General features: G+C 51.0%; 1 protein-coding gene across 2 annotated transcripts in view; it reads left to right on the top strand.

The window, feature by feature from the left end:
- NAAA (N-acylethanolamine acid amidase) overlaps positions 1 to 17,255 on the top strand; it is a 389,727-nt gene that overhangs the window by 261,761 nt on the left and 110,711 nt on the right. For both annotated transcript variants that reach the window (XM_078676390.1, XM_078676391.1), the window contains exon 6: positions 16,532 to 16,704. In XM_078676390.1, coding sequence (XP_078532516.1) covers positions 16,532 to 16,704 — 173 coding nt within the window. The remainder of the gene's footprint in view (positions 1 to 16,531; positions 16,705 to 17,255) is intronic.

The following is a 17,255-nucleotide window of genomic DNA, read 5'->3' as shown; positions in this document are numbered from 1 at the left end:
ATCCTCACCCTCCGCCTGGGACGACTCCTGGTGGCCCCCCGCCCTGGGCAGCGCACCCAAACCAACAGACCACGCACGCAACCTGGGCTTCATCCTGGACTCCTCCCTCTCCATGACCAGACAAGTCAACGCCGTCTCCTCGTCATGCTTCAACATCCTGCGCATGCTTCGTAAGATCTTCCGCTGGATCCCCACCGAGACCAGGAAGACGGTCACCCAGGCCCTCGTCACCAGCCGTCTGGACTACGGCAACTCCCTCTACGCCGGAACCACCGCCAAACTCCAAAAGAGACTCCAGCGGAACCAGAACACCTCAGCACGACTCATCCTGGACATCCCCCGCCGAAGCCACATCTCCGGACACCTGTGAGACCTGCACTGGCTTCCGGTCAACAAGAGAATCACTTTCCGGCTCCTCACCCACGCACACAAAGCCCTACACAACCAAGGCCCAGGATACCTCAACAGCCGCCTCAACTTCTACGCTCCCAAACGCCAGCTTCGATCGACCAGCCACGCCCTCGCCGCCGTCCCCCACATCCGAAGAGCCACCACAGGAGGAAGGTCCTTCTCCTACCTGGCCGCCAAGACCTGGAACTCCCTTCCGATCCACCTCCGCCTGACCCAAGACCACCTCGCCTTCAGGAAGCAGCTCAAGACCTGGCTGTTCGAGCAGTAGCGGACCCCCCCCCCCAGCGCCTTGAGACCCTCCGGGTGAGTAGTGCGCTATATAAATGCTTTGATTGATTGATTGAAAGGATCAAATGGATAACAAATATCAGAGCAATACAGCAATTTGACTTGTAAAGGGTCAATCCTGCAGCTATCACACCGAGCCACAAATTTCTCCCAGTGCCCGGCATAAACAGAATTTGTGGAAAGGTGACTGTTAGCAAGGATGACATTCAGTTGCAAAACGCAAAGGAAGGGGAACCTGAACGGAGTGGGGAACCTGAACGGAGTAGGGAAACCTGAACGGAGTAGGGAAACCTGAACGGAGTAGGGAAACCTGAACGGAGTAGGGAAACCTGAACGGAGTAGGGGAACCTGAACGGAGTAGGGAAACCTGAACGGAGTAGGGAAACCTGAACGGAGTAGGGAAACCTGAACGGAGTAGGGAAACCTGAACGGAGTAGGGAAACCTGAACGGAGTAGGGAAACCTGAACGGAGTAGGGAAACCTGAACGGAGTAGGGGAACCTGAACAGAGTGGGTAACCTGAACAGAGTAGGGGAACCTGAACAGAGTGGAGAACCTGAATGGAGGGGGAACCTGAACAGAGTCAGAACATTACGGACGAACCCGAAAAAGAGGGGGGGCAACGGCGAAGGAACATTGGCAGTGGCACTGGACCGCCAGCAGAGTCTTCGCTGAGAGAAGTCCTTAGCTCAATTAAAATCTTTCACCAAGATGTTAAAAAAGACAGTCAACGGAACCATGTGGCTATTCAAAAACTCGAGGGTGCTATTAATAAAGTGGGCAACACCTCCTTGAAGATCTCTGATAGAATGGGTTCTGTGGAAGCTCGTACAGAAAACTTAGAATCTGATGTTAGTAAGCTCCAATCTCAGGCAAAAGAGCAAGATGGCATAATAAAAGACTTAATGGCAAAGGTTGAAGACCAAGAAAACCGCGCAAGGAGAAATAATTTACGCTTCATAGGGATTCCCGAGGGCATAGAAGGAAGCGATCCAAGGGGCTTCATGTCTAACCTTCTTAAATCTGCATTTCCTGAACTCAGCTCGTGGGAAATGGACAGAGAAATCCATCGTACCCATCGCTTTCCTTTAACTTTATCGAAGCGCTCCGACAAATCACCTCAATATCCGAGGGCTATGTTAGTCAATTTTGGAAACTTCATACTAAGAGAAGCTATATATGACCTGGCTAGACCTACTACTAAAAGAGAACAAAAGGGTTTTTTTTTTTTCAAAACCGTTTTTATTAAGAGTTCCATCAAGGTTCAGGACAGCCCTCCACAGGCAGGAGGAGACTGCCAATAACACAGACAGATAAGGGCATGGCAATGAACTCAGAGTTATACGAAAAGCACACCCCAATTCCCTCCCGACTCACCCCACCCCAACAACACCCCCCCAATGCCCCCCCATCTACCCACCCCTTATCCCACCCTAACCCAGTGCACGTGATCACAGGTCAGCAACATGAGACGGAAATCAAAGTCAGAGTCGGCTAACAGCCTAGGGCCCGGGATCCACATCAAGGGCCAGTACATCATCCATATCAGCTGGGGGATCGAGGTCCAGACCCCTGTAGTCAGCCCACCGCTTCCAGATCTTGTAGTGTTTCCGGGGGCAACCCCTGGCCTCAAATACCGGTAATTCTAGACCCATTAAAAAGTCCAATCCCGCCTTCCACGCACTCAAGGGGGGGGCACGTTCGCTCTTCCACGCTTGGGCCAGATCACGTTTGGCCACCACCAGCCCCAACAGTAGCAGGTGTCGTTTGTAGGTATTGCCCCCAACATTTTCCAGAATATGGAGGAGACCCAGCCTAGGGGTACGGGGAACGTCCCACCCCAACACCTCTGACAGGCAGTCCCACACCCCGGCCCAGAATCGGGTCAACCTCTCACAGGACCATACTGTATGGAAAAGCGTCCCCCTCTCAGCACCACACCTCAGACATTCAGGGGTAGCTATGAGGCCCGCGCGCCACAGCCGCTCCCTAGTATAATAGGCCCTATGAAGGTACTTGAATTGAATAAACCTAAGACGGACGGCTATAGCTGCACCACGGGGGGATTCGAGGGCCTCACGCCAATCATCGTCATCCATGGGGCCAACATCATGCTCCCAGGAGGCCTTCAATGTCGAAAGGGAGGGGGAACAGTGTATGACCAGGGAGCGGTATATCTGAGAGACCTTCTTGTCGCCCAGATCGCCCATAAACAGTTTGGCCTCAATAGGACTAAAGTCGGGGAGCTGCTCCAACCCCACCAGGCTGGGGCCAAGGGCATGGCGGAACTGAAGGTAGCGAAAGAATTGGGACCTAGACAGATCATATTCGGAGCTAAGTTCCTGAAAGGACTTAAGGGTAGTACCGTTGAGAACATTACCAAGAGACGAGATCCCGATCGCGTCCCAGTTGCCAAACCCGGACAAGGAGGCCAGCGCCGGTAGCAGGCCGTTATGCCACAGCGGCGTCTCGGCCGTCAGCCTGCCCCACCACCCCATACGGTGCAGAGCCTGCCGCCAGATCGCGAAGACCACCTGGGTGACCCTTGGCAAAACCTTCCTCCGCCGGGCCGAGTACAGCAGGGTGTGAAGTGTGGCACCTCCCATCAATGAGTGTTCCAGCGCATAGGCCGGATCGCTACGGTCCCCATACCACCACTCGTTGAGCACTAGGAGATGGGAGGCCTGGTAGTACGATAGCAGATCCGAGGATGCCAGGCCGCCACAGTAGACAGAGAGGAAGCAGGTGCGCAGCGCCACCCTAGAAGCACCCCCAGCCCACAGAAATCTGCCCAGCACCGAGTTGACACCACGGAACCATTGCGGGTCGATTTTATAAGGGTGATTCTGGAGTTGGTAGAGGAGCCTAGGCAGGGCCACCATTTTAAATATGGCCGACCGGCCATAGATATTAAGGGGCATACGCGTCCAGGTCTTAATATCAACTTGGACCCTGTCCCACACCGGCTGGATGTTTCGATCCCACGCCACGGTAGCCGAGGCCGAGAGGAAAACGCCCAGGTACTTCATGCCATCAACCGCCATCCGAAGGGACGCAGCCCACTGGTAGCTCACCGAGGCCCCCCCCAGCACCCACAGGGTTGACTTGCGAGGGTTAAGAAAGAGCCCCGACGCCTGACCGAACTCCCGCATTATCTCAAGAAAACGAGGCCCGGTACGGTGTAGATCAGTCATAAAGAAAAGCACGTCATCCGCATATAGGGCAATGCGGTCTGAGTGGCCCGACCCCCACACGAAACCCCGATAGAGCGCGTCCTGGCGCACTCGGGCGGCCATAGGCTCCATAGCCAGCGCGAAGAGGTACGGGGAGAGGGGGCACCCCTGACGAGTGCCCCTGGCCACAGGAAATCGCTCAGAAATCGCCCCAGACACGCGCACCGAAGCGGTAATATTAGTATATAGCAGTGTCACATACGAGATGAATACAGGACCCAAGTTCAGCAGTGGCGGAAGGGCAAGGAGGTAAGTCCAGCTGACCGAGTCAAATGCACTATCTATGTCGGCCAACAACAGCGCCGCTCGGTCCCCAGTCGTCCCGATCGCATCAATCGCTGCCTGCACCCGCCGAATGTTGTGTCGCGTCGCCCGGTGCGGCATAAATCCCGCTTGGCCTGGGTGGACAAGGGCCGAGATGTGGGGAAGCAGGCGATTCGCAAGCGCCTTGGCCAGGAGTTTGGCTTCAATGTTGATAAGGGAGATGGGGCGGTACGACTCGTGGCGTTCAGGGGGTCTGCCCGGCTTTTGAAACACCACAATTTCGGCGTGACGCCAGTCTGGGGGGAGGCTACCCCACTCCCGAGCTAGTTCCAAGGCCCGTCTGTAATGCGGCCCAAGCTGCAGGTGGAATGCCCGGTAGAATTCGCTGGGGAACCCGTTGGGCCCAGGTGCTTTACCCGCATTAAGTTGACCCAGGGCGTCGCCCAGTTCTGCAGCTGTCAGAGGGAGGTCCAGGGCGTCGCGGACCTCATCAGGTACCGCTTGTGGGCGGACCGCTGTGAGGTAAGCTTCAACGGATTCGGGGGAGAGGCTCTCACGAGAGGCATATTGATGTTCGTAGTAGCGCGCAAAGCTCGCTGCAAGGACCGATGGGTCCGTAATTACTACCCCTGCATCGTCGACTAACCCCGGTAGGGTGATCGGCTGGAAGGTCTGTTGACACAACCGGTGGAGCATGGTGCCTGACTTGTCGCCCCATTGGTACACTCTACTACGTGTAGCCAGCCACGCCTGGCGGGCCTCATCCAGCAAGACCGAGGAGTAAGACTGTTGCGCTTGTAAAAGCAGCCGCAGCGTCACATCATTGGCCGCCTCCCTGTGTCGTGCCTCCCGTCTTTCTACGCGATCCGCAGCTGTGACTACACTTTCTAGTCGGGTCCGGCGAGCAGAAGCGCACCAGGCAATATCTACAGACCTCAGGGCAGGTTTCATGGCCTCCCATACCGTCACCGCATCAACCCCCTCGGTTAGATTATCCTGCCAATAATGGGCAATTGCACTGCGCAGATGCCGGGTGTAGCCCGGTTGCTGCAGGTGCCATGTAGACATCCGCCACCTGAACGGTTGGCGCGCCTTACAAAGGTCAATCTGAACACCACAGGGGAGTGGTCGGACAGCCCGCGAGGCCGGATCGCCGCCCCCTTTACCCTGTCTAGGAAGGCCCCCGGTACAAACACACAGTCTAAGCGCGAGAGGGAGCCATGCACAGCAGACACATAGGTATATTCTCGTCGCCCTGCATGAAGATGCCTCCACACGTCCACCCATCCAAGACCATCAATCATCGCACACAGCTTCGTGGGAGAGGCCACAGGCGCGACCCCATGCCCCCTCATCCTGTCTAAGGTCATATCCAACACATCGTTCCAATCACCACCAATCACAGCCAGGGAATGGGGAAGCTCGGCCCACAAGGCAAATAGTCGCTCCGCAAGGGCCCACTGCAGTGGGGGGGGGGGCATACACACTACCAAAGATTACAGGTTCCACACCAATCTTCCCCTGCACAAACACAAACCGGCCCTGAGGATCGAGCCATTGACGCTCATGAGTATAGGCCAATTATTATTATTATTATTATTAATGGAGGTTTGTTGAGCGCATTCTACCCGGAGGCCTCGTAGCGCTATATTGTTTGAGTCAGGAGAGATCACAGAGCCAGATTAGGTGAAGAGGAGCGTTTTCAGTTCCTTGCGGAACTTCAGTAGATTAGGCTCGCCACGGAGGGTGTCAGGCAGGGAGTTCCAGGCCTTGGCGGCATTCCAAGAGAAGGAGCGTCCCCCCCATCTTGCCCGTTTAGTTCTATTAACGGTAGCCAGGAAAGCTGAGCTGGATCTCAAGCTTCGTTTAGGAAGATAGGGGTTTGCAAAGGAGCAAACCATGGCTGGGCCAGTTTTCCACATGGCTTTGTGCATAATGCACATGGACTTAAACACGACTCTGGCCTTGATGGGCAGCCAGTGCAGTTTCCTGAGTGCGGCTGTGCCTGAGTCTCGCCGACCCAGGTTTAAAAGAAGGCGAGCCGCTGCATTCTGGGTAGTCTGCAGTCTTCTGGTAGTAGAAATAGGGGCTCCTAAGTACAATGAGTTTCCGTAGTCCAGACGGGACAGGATAATGGCCTGCACCATAATCCTTCGTGCCTGGAAGGGAAGAAGAGGCAGCACCTTCCTGAGCATACGCATCAGGCCAAAGCAAGTGGCGGATAGAGTAGTGGCTTGTTGCTTAAAATCCAACTTTGAGTCCAACCACATGCCCAAGCTCTTTATTTGGGTTTTGGGTTGGGGTGGGGTCCCCATATTGGGGGGCCACTCGAGCGCGAAGCTCGGGGTTGGTGAGTTTGTGGACCAGGATTGCCACCCCCCTCGAACCCCTAGTAAACCCGGCATGAAACACCTGGTGGAAGCCAAACCTCTGCAGGCTCAGAGCCTTAGTACCCAGCATGTGTGTTTCCTGGAGAAGGAGCACATCAGCCGAGTCCCTTTTCGCCCAACGGAGCACAGCCCCCGTTTGATCTTGTCCAGTAGCCCCCGGACATTCCAGCTCAATATACGCATAAGAGTACCAGACGGCACAAGTCGTGGAGCATCAGCCATTGTCACGATGGGTCAGTCCCTGCAATCCCCGCAGCCCAACCCAGACTCCCAGCCCTCCAGCTGCCAACATCATTCGAAACACGTGCACCCCTAAGAACACATCCCCAACCCCCGCCACCCCGCTAACCCCAACCCAACCCATCAGCAACTAAACACCCCAAGTCCCCCCTCCCCCACCCCTATACCTCAATGAACAATGAAGTATCTGTCGCGGCATACGGTACTTCAGACCCACAACACAGCGTCTAAAGCCAGTCATACCAACGGATCCCAACTAGGCCCCCCTAAAACCTAAAACCAACTAGGCACACTCCTAGAACCACCCCCCAACCCCACCCGGAGGAGGCGGCCCATAACGAGCACCCCGAACCCACTCTACAATACAGCAACATCAGGAGTAAGGCACCACGAACAAGGGAGAACCAGACCGTGAGGGCCCACACACCCTCCAGGGAAGAAGGCCATACTGCACCAGTCAATGTCCGCTCCATCGATCAGAGCTCAGCAGCCACAGGGTATGGACATCGATGAAAGGCAACCAGTTGGCAGCCCCGGCCGGCGACAATCCTGAGTCCTCGCCAGGTCAATCTGTGTCAGGTTGAGTGTCCCCCAGCAGGGGATCCCGGGACAGGGACCTCCGTCGGGAGCGGGATTTGCGATGGCGTTTCCCCTTGCCAGATGGGTTGCTCCGGTCCTGCGAGGAGCCACGCGGCGACCCGGAGTGCAGCCCCGGCTGGACGTGCGGGCGGAGCCTGACAGTCTCATCGGTCCAATTGAAAACAGCCTCCGGTGTATCAAAGAAATGGGTCTTTGAGTTGAAGATCACCCGAAGGCGCGCCGGGTAGAGCAGCGAGTACTGGATCTTTAGACCACGCAGCTTGGCCTTGGCTTCCAGAAAGGAATGTCTCTGCTGGTGAACCAGTTTGGTGTAGTCCGGGAATATCATAATCCTATGATTGTCATAGAGCAATGTGTCCTTAAGCCGCGCTTCCCGGAGAATAACATCCCTGTCGTGGAAGTTGAGGAGCCTGGCGATGATCGGGCGAGGTCGCTCCCCAGCCGGCGGCTTCTGCGTCAAGGCGCGGTGTGCGCGCTCCACCACGAAGCATCGCGACAGGGTGTTCGGGGGTAGCCAGCCCTCCAGCCACCGGGACAGGAAGACATCCATAGGCCCTTTCTCACAGTCCTCCGGAAAGCCAACAAAGCGCAGGTTGTTCCGTCGCGCCCGCCCCTCGGCATCTTCCACCCGCATCGCCAAGCCTCGTTGAGTCTGTTCCATGTCGGCAATCTTCTTTTTTAGGGCGCCAACATCTCCCTCTACTGTTGTGACCCTGGTCTCCGTTTCGGTAATGCGGGCGACAGCGTTGCGAAGGTCCTGGCGCAGAAGCATCACATCGGCACCCACCGCACCAATCTTTGCATCTAACATGTCGCGGGACTGGGTAATGGCCGTCAACAGCGCCGCATTGTCCGGTCCAGCACCCTGGCCCCCACCAGCCGCTCCAGCACCGCCACCAGGGCCGGTGAATTTGTCGATGGGCCCAGTCTTTGTGGCGGCCGCGCCCCTGGTCATGGCGGCGGCAAAAGCAACCGGCTAGTAGCACGCACCTGCAGGGGGTCACACCGCTTGAAAGTCCTTCACTCAGGCCCCAACCGGGGCACCCGGAGCACACCAGTCCACTCAGGATCAACCCGTCGCCGAGCCGCCGGTTATAGGCAGGTACCCAGGATGCGCGGCCCCACCAGATCCCAACGTGTGCAGGCGCCACTCGGGGCACCTCTCCCAAGACGTCCGCCTCCTCCACTCCGTGCCAGCGCGACCAGCGAGCTCCAATGAGGTCAGGATGTCCAGGGCCCGCAACAGCCTCCCCGGGCACAGCGCCCTGCTACCGCTCTTGCAACGCGGCACAGGGGGAGGGGGGGCCACACTCACAGGCCGATGGCTCCCACCGCTGGCCAGCGCCCGGTCCGCACCGGGCCCCCCGGCACTCCCGGCTCGTCACAGGCACTGGCCGCCCCAGTCCGACCCACCTCGGTCCGTGGGGACGGAGGGCGCAGCGCTCGCCGATGGCAGGGCACAGCGGTCAGCTGCAGTGAAAAGCGCCGTGTCCCCAAAGGTGGAGGGCCGCCAACAGCAACAGCGGAGGGCCCCAGGATCAGCGAGGACATTCACGAGCGGGGGCCGCCAAACTCGAGGCCCCGGCTCCGCCAAGGTCAGACAGGCCGCGGCTCCACCGAAGCCCTCCACAGGCACGGGCCCCCACTGCCGGTGATGTGGGGAGAGATAGGGCACTCCGCGATGGGCCGCCGGCAAAAGGAACGCCGTCAGGGAGCGGCGCCACAGGCCCCGGGTCGAGCCCTCCGGCCCGGGCACGCCAAAATTGAGGCCCCGGCTTGACCAATGGGCACCAGGCCGCTCGCTGCACCCACTCGCCGCTCCGCCCCAGATGATCTCCGAGCGTCGTCCCGGGCACCGGACGGCTCCCAATGTCGTTCGCCAAAGTCACCTCGGTCTTGGAGCACTCTTAGGGTTCAGGGGCCAGGATAATGCCAGGATAAATGTCGGGCCGGCGGGAGCTCTAGCTAGCCACGTCCGCCATGATCGCCCGCTAAGCCACGCCCCAACAAAAGGGTTTTGTGTTTCTTGTTAGACCGGATTTTACACACGCAACCGTTGAACGCAGATGGCGAATGAGACAATTATTCATCCCTTTTGAAAAAATCGGAGCTACAGTATTTTTGCAAAATACAGCACGCTTAAAAATAAGCTTCAGGGGAGCAACGAGAAGTTTCACAAGTGAAATTCAGGCCGAGGCATACCTAAAGTAATTAACGGAGAGAGCGAAACAAAATAATGACAAATAAAGGGGACCTAATGGAATGAAGAAATCTAAAGACTTTGACACTGCGGTGTGAAAAATGTACTGCGTTTATTACGCAGAACTTGTAAATACTATGGGCCACATCCTGGAGAGGGGGAGAGGATGGGAAATAGCGATCAGCTTGTGAACCAAATATGATATTTAATATGTGGTGGTGTTCAATAATGTACAATGAATTGGGATGTAGAAATATCATGACTTCAACAATGCAGTGCACATTTTTTTTTTAAATAACGCATTTAGAGGCCATTAGGATGGCGGACGGACTTTCGTCCGTCTGCCACCCCAGAGGAGGAGGGACCGTCCGCAGGGGCAGCGGCGGTCCCTCCGTGCCAATTAGGATGTGACCGCCACCCTGGCGGTCACATCCTGTATATTTAACATTGCGGCGGGTGCTGCTTGAAGCAGCACATGCCGCAATGTTATAAACAACATGTTTTCCTTTGCGTGCACGAAGCTGCAGGCACCGCGTGGTGCCTGCCGCTTCGTGCACGCAAAGGCAGGGGGTACCATAGGTACCACCCATGTGCACCCCCCACGCCCCATTCACCCCTGGGGGCCCGCAACGGGCCCCCAAAGACAAGTCTGTATGCCTTTGCACAGCGGAATTGCCGCCGTGTAAAGGCATTTGCAAACACAACAGTGATGGACAGAATGTGGATCAATGTCACACATTCACCCCAGTCCAAAGATCTGAGCCCAAATCCATCGTTTTTCCACTCCACACCACCCTGGGTTAGACAATGGCGATATGCAAATCAGCGCTGACCCTGTGCCCCATGGGAACAGTCCAGTCCGAACTACAAAAGCCATGTCCTTCCCAGAACGGAAACAAGCATCCGAGGACCGGCCCGGTTTAGAGGTAACACCTCTCATCAGCCCGGCTAGCTTGATTCCAGTGGTGTGGAGTGCCTGGGACTCACGTCTGAGCATCCCCAGTACACTTAGAGCGGTAATTGCAAACACAACAGTGTCCATCATTGTTGTGTTTGCAGTTACCGCTCTAAGTGTACTGGGGATGCTCAGACGTGAGTCCCAGGCACTCCACACCACTGGAATCAAGCTAGCCGGGCTTATGAGAGGTGTTACCTCGAAACCGGGCCGGTCCTCGGATGCTTGTTTCCGTTCTGGGAAGGACATGGCTTTTGTAGTTCGGACTGGACTGTTCCCATGGGGCACAGGGTCAGCGCTGATTTGCATATCGCCATTGTCTAACCCAGGGTGGTGTGGAGTGGAAAAACGATGGATTTGGGCCCAGATCTTTGGACTGGGGTGAATGTGTGACATTGATCCACATTCTGTCCATCATTGTTGTGTTTGCAGTTACCGCTCTAAGTGTACTGGGGATGCTCAGACGTGAGTCCCAGGCACTCCACACCACTGGAATCAAGCTAGCCGGGCTGATGAGAGGTGTTACCTCGAAACCGGGCCGGTCCTCGGATGCTTGTTTCCGTTCTGGGAAGGACATGGCTTTTGTAGTTCGGACTGGACTGTTCCCATGGGGCACAGGGTCAGCGCTGATTTGCATATCGCCATTGGCTAACCCAGGGTGGTGTGGAGTGGAAAAACGATGGATTTGGGCCCAGATCTTTGGACTGGGGTGAATGTGTGACATTGATCCACATTCTGTCCATCATTGTTGTGTTTGCAGTTGCCGTGTAAAGGCATAGCACCGCTGACATCCTAATATGGCTGGCGGTGTCTCATAGACACCGCCAGCCATGTTAGTGCTTTTCCGCCGCGGACGGAAGGCTAATCCGCGATGGCTTCCGCCGGCCCGGAGGATGCGGATTAACCGCAATCCTAATGTACCCCTTAGTACTTGTAAATACTATGGGTCACATTTTGGAGAAGGGGAAAGGATGGGAAATAGCGATAAACTTGTGAATCAAATATGATATTTAATATGTGGTGGTGTTTAATAATGTACAATGAAACAGCCAAGCTGATAAAATGAACATTTACCGCCCTACAGTCGAGATATCTAGAGTACATAGGACCAGGCCACGGGGCAAGCGTAGGCACACTGATTATACTGACGCCCACACCTGGGTACTCCAGGACCCAGGACGCCTCATAGGCTGGTAAGAGGAGAGGTGGGGGGGGCAAGCAGGGGGAAGGGAAGTGAGGGAGGGAATGGGTGGAAGACCAAGGGAAGACAGTTAGTGAAGAGATTATTTTTGTGGCTTTAAATGGAGTAAATTTGTTACTAGAACTTAAAGATCTGATAAAGGCTCTGAAGGGACAAGCAAGGTGGTTAAAAACAATAAATATGGCTTTAGCTCAAAGTAAGATCTATAAGCAGGATGGCTAGATTACGAATTGTATCCTTAAATATTTGCGGACTCAATGACTTAAAAAAGAGGCAAATAGTAGCAGAAGGTCTCCATGCTATGGAGCCTAAAGTAGTTTGCTTACAAGAGACCCATATAGAGAGGGGACAACAACATCTCTTAAAAGCCTTGGGGTTCCAACTCATAACTACATCTACTCAGGGAACTCGTACTAAGGGAGTGGCCGTTCTTGCTAAAGGAGGCGGCTTACAATTCAATCACTCTCTTGCAGACAAATTTGGAAGATGGGCCATCACAGAGTGCAGATACAATGGTGGCAGGAACACTGTGACCTTATGTACAGCTTATGGGAATCTGGGGCACGACCCAGAAACTCTAATAAACATTTCTAATGAACTAGTACATTGGCCCTTGCCTCTTATTGTGTGTGGTGACCTCAACCTTCACCTACCAGGAGACTGGACCTCGGCCCAGGAATTTAATTATCAAGGGAGGAAACCCAAAGTCTTTAGAGCATTTAAAGATCTGTGCGAACGGCATGGCTTATCGGACGGATCGCAACTGGGTCATCCCGGGGATCAAGAATATACTTTCTTTTCCCATCCCCATTCTCGTCATGCCCGTCTAGATTTTTTCTTTTACCTAATTCAGTCAGGGACAACTGCACTGTAAGGAAGCTTCCAAGGGTACTATCCGACCACAACCCACTAGATCTGAATATAACATGCAGCAGTACTACTCGTACTAGAAACAATTGGACCTTTGAAAGAGCCTTCTTAAGAAATGAGGAGTACTGTATGCTTATGAGAGAGTGGCTATCATTTTTTTAGAAATAAACCTGGGTAGTGCTCCTGTTGAGGTTGTCTGGGATGCAATGAAGGCTGGTATTAGAGGGGAGACACTGCAATTCTCAGTACCCACTAATAGAAAAGAGAAACAACAACTAGCCTTCTTACATCAGAATTTGAATAAAACTGAGGCAGATCTGATCATAGCTGTACAAACAGACCAGGGCACTGAGGGATAAGCGCAAGTTGCGTTAGCTAGAAATAAAATATCTGAGATCTTTACGGAAAAAGCAATTACTAAAGCTATGATCTATAAAGAAAAAACCTATGAACTTAGCAAGCAAGTGGGGCACCAGCTGGCAGTGCGTACAAGGGAGGAAATGACGGGAAATATGATCAAAGCTAATAATGATAGTAATGGCTCTTTGAGACTTGAAGAACATGATATTAGAACTGCTTTTCAAAGGTTTTATTCAGAATTGTACAAGGAACCGTTAGGAGAGCAAGAGGATCCGAGAGATTATCTTGATGAAGAGATGGGGAGCTTCTGGGACAAGAGGATAAAGTGGATTGGATTCTCCCATTAGCTGGGATGAAATATTGTTATCCATGAAATCTCTGACCACTGGTAAGGCAGCAGGCGTAGATGGGATCCCTACAGAGTTTTTTCTTATATTCTCAGATCAACTAACAATTATCATGCTACAACTTTTTAAATCCATATTTCAAGGAGGAAACCCACCTCCATCTTGGTCATTGGCAAAGATTATGATCTTTTTGAAGAAAAAGAAAAATCCCTTGGAATTGGGCTCGTATCGCCTGATAACAATGATTAATGGAGACTCCAAGATATACTCTAAATTCTTCACAGGTCGCTTGGCACCTATAATCCACAAAATGGTATCAGTCCGACAACACAGATTTATCCCCGGCAGATCGACCACGGATCATATACAGAGGGTAATCTCTTTGTTCGACTTTACGGAAACTACAGGAGACCCTATGGCCCTTATTCTTTTGGATGCGGAAAAGGCGTTCGATAGGGTCTCCTGGAAGTTTTTGTGGGCAGCCATGGCAAATCGGGGAATAACGATGGGATTTATTAAAGCTATCCAAGGACTCTATGCCAACACAAGCGCTAGCATTGTGATAAATGGGAATATGTCCGAGAGTTTCATGATTACGCGGGGAACCAGACAAGGGTGTCCTTGTTCGCCTCTCCTATTCGCGATATACATTGACCAATTTATCCGCAAACTTGAAAGCCATCCTTGCGTGCCATCTATCATGATCAATAACTATGATACAAAAGTCCTAGCTTACGCGGACGATATAGCGTTAGTTACCACCAATCCCAAGGAGGCTATCAAGATTGTGGAGAAGGAAGCGACACAATTTGGCAAAACCTCTGCATATAAATTAAATACTGGGAAAACTCAGGTTGTTATAAATGACAAAGTAGAGATGATGGACGTTAGAGTAGTGGAACAAGCTAGTTACCTAGGCGTTAGTATAAGCTCCAAGGTAGACAAAATTGTACAGATAAACCTTGACCCATTAATAGGGCGCACCAGAAAAGATTTGGTTAGATTGGATAATCTACATCTGACGATTGGTGGCCGGTGCAATCTGATTAAAATGCTGATCCTACCTAAATTTTTATACTTCTTCAGAACAATATGTCTTGAGTTTCCCCCGCATTATTTTAAAAAATTTGAATCCCTGTTTTCTAGATTTATCTGGGGATTCAAGAAACCTCGAAGGGCACTAAAATGGATTATGCTGCAAAAAGAAAGAGGGGGATTAGCTATGCCAAACTTTAGGATTTACTATTGGGCAACAGTGGCAAATTACTGCACGAATCTGATAGCCATTGATTCAAATAACCTTGCAATCCCGACCCCTCAGGAAATGGTTCTAGGAGATAGAAGCAAAGGGTGTTTATGGCGACATATTAACGACAATTTTTTTAAGAAAACAAAACTCAAGACTATCTCGGAAATTTGGAAAGCTTGTATCAATATTCGTAAACTCTTAGGGTTGGGACGTTTTTCTTGCTATACTCCAGTTAGCGGCAACCCTGATCTCCCAGAGATTTTCCAATGTATGTCTAGGTGGGTTAGGGAAGGGATTACCCAACTAGGCAGCTTCTTTACCGCAAATCGATTGAAAAGCTTCTCAGAACTTCGCAATGACTATAATATCAGCAATAGGGATTTTTTCAAATACTTACAGGTTAGGGATTTTTTGTCAAGGAAAATGGGGGGGCGATGCAAATTTCAAAATATTGCAGTCATAGATAATTTGTGTCTGGAAAATACTCCTAAAATCGGGGAAATTTACAAAGAGCTTAATAGTACTCTTCCGGATGATTTAGATAAACATCTCGCTAGATGGCAAACTAACCTAGTGGTGCAGCAAGCAACACCTGCTCGCGCACTAGAGCTTGCACAAACATGGCTAATGTCAATAAAATTGCAAGCACAATTTTACAAAACATTTTTTTCCCTTTACTACACACTGTATAAAATGGGCCAATGGGCCAGCGGGCTGGGAACTGCCTGCCCACGTTGTTCATTGGCTGCAGCCAACGATATTCACATGTTCGCCACGTGTTCAGCACTTACCAATCTTAGGACAGAACTATCCAACTTCATATCGGATATATTTCAGGTAGAAATTATTATTTCCACTGAAGAAATAATCCTAGGAGTGGCTGTAACTGAGCGGCCAACAAATCAACAGGGGCTGATCTTTGTAGCCATGGCGGCTCCTAGACTGTGTATAGCCTCCGCATGGCTCGACTCTCATCCACCGTCCTTCACACAATGGAGGGCTAGATTACTTGCAATATGTAGTGTGGAGGTGGCAATATATAAAAATAAGGGCATAAAAAAGAAACAAAAAGGGATGGTTATCTGGGAACCACTGATACTTTGGATACAAGCTCACACTTAAAGGAAATATAACAAAGAGGGTATCCCGTAGAAGAAAGATGAAAGATGTAAGATGGATTTTGAATCTCTCTCTTCTTCCTTTTTTTTAATTTTTTTTTTATTATTTTTTTTTCTCTCTTCTTTTTTGGCTGCCAAATCTTGTTAGTTTATGTATGACCTAATATGTTCTGGAAACTTGTCTCTTCCATTTATATATTTCAGGTGGTTTAACCGAATTTGTTTCCTGACCTTGGTCTTCAAGTGGGGGGAGGGGGGGAAGGTACTGTATTAAATGTCAAAATGTCAATAAAAACTGTCTTAAAAAAAAAAGCAAAACGCAAAGGAACAATAATGAGTTCTCTTCCTTTGTGCATTCAACCAATTTCCATACTAAGGTACCAATGACATGGTCAAATGACTTAGCACAGTGGCAAAACTGAATATTTCATGAAAGTTACATTCATTCAATGCGTGATGAATGTTACTGATGACACAGCAGCCAGTGACTTCAGGGGATAACCTTATTGCTCTACACTTTGCAGTTTGCATGAGCTTTGTGACATGCCCTATGCTGTCTCTGCCAGACCTAAAAAGCAGATGTGAATATTAGCAGTATCTTAAAAGGGTACTTTTGTCAATAATTAATACGTACAAAAAATCATTCTAAAGACTAACAGAAATATATAAGGTATGTGTTAATATACAGTATTATGCATCTTACTGTATTCTATTTTGATTTTCTAATATATACATTCTCCTTAAGGTTTTCAGCTCTTTTTCTTACTCTTAAGAGTAGAAATGATTCATATCTTGTTTCCGTGTAGACACTGAGCGAAACAGAAGATTTTCAGGCAGCTGTTCTATGTCTCGCCAAGACACCCATCATTGCAGACGTTTACTACATTGTTGGTGGAGTTGCGCCCAATGAGGGTGTTGTTATTACTAGAGACCGAAATGGGCCAGCAGACATATGGCCTCTTGATCCTTTACAAGGAGGGTGAGTTAAGTGAAACAAGGATCATGCAGAACAGGTAAACAAGGGGGTACACCACTTTTATACTACTATCTAGTCCTACTTAGCTAATGTTCCAAATACTATTTTAATTTTTTCACTTTGTATGTGTTGCTAATTTGTAAAAAAAAAAAATGTCTTTAACATGGCAAAAACAATGTTACAAGATTTGGATTTAAAAGGCAGGTTTTTTCCATTTCCTTAACATTGGTGATTTTATGTGTGCAAGTGAAAGTACTATCCAGCCTGAAAAAGAATAAAGATTGTTGTCATTTGCAACAAGCTGTTTTCTTATTTGTGATTTCAGAGCCTAGCAAGGGGGCACCATCGTCAAAATGTTTTTTTTTTATTATAAAAAGAGTTGAAACCGGACACCACCAGACTACCTTAGACAACTACAATAGATAAAGCTGCATGTGAATACACTTGAATATTTGATATATACATTGATAAATCCCATGTGTAGCTCACAGATGGAGGTCACTTCCTTTACTACATCAACCCCGATTTCGCACATCACATCATTGGAGTCAGCA

The sequence above is a fragment of the Lissotriton helveticus genome, chromosome 2_1 (genome assembly GCF_964261635.1).
Source record: "Lissotriton helveticus chromosome 2_1, aLisHel1.1, whole genome shotgun sequence".
NCBI lineage: Eukaryota > Metazoa > Chordata > Amphibia > Caudata > Salamandridae > Lissotriton > Lissotriton helveticus.
The sequence above is the reverse complement of the archived record's forward strand: the minus strand, read 5'-3'. Positions and strand labels throughout refer to the sequence as shown.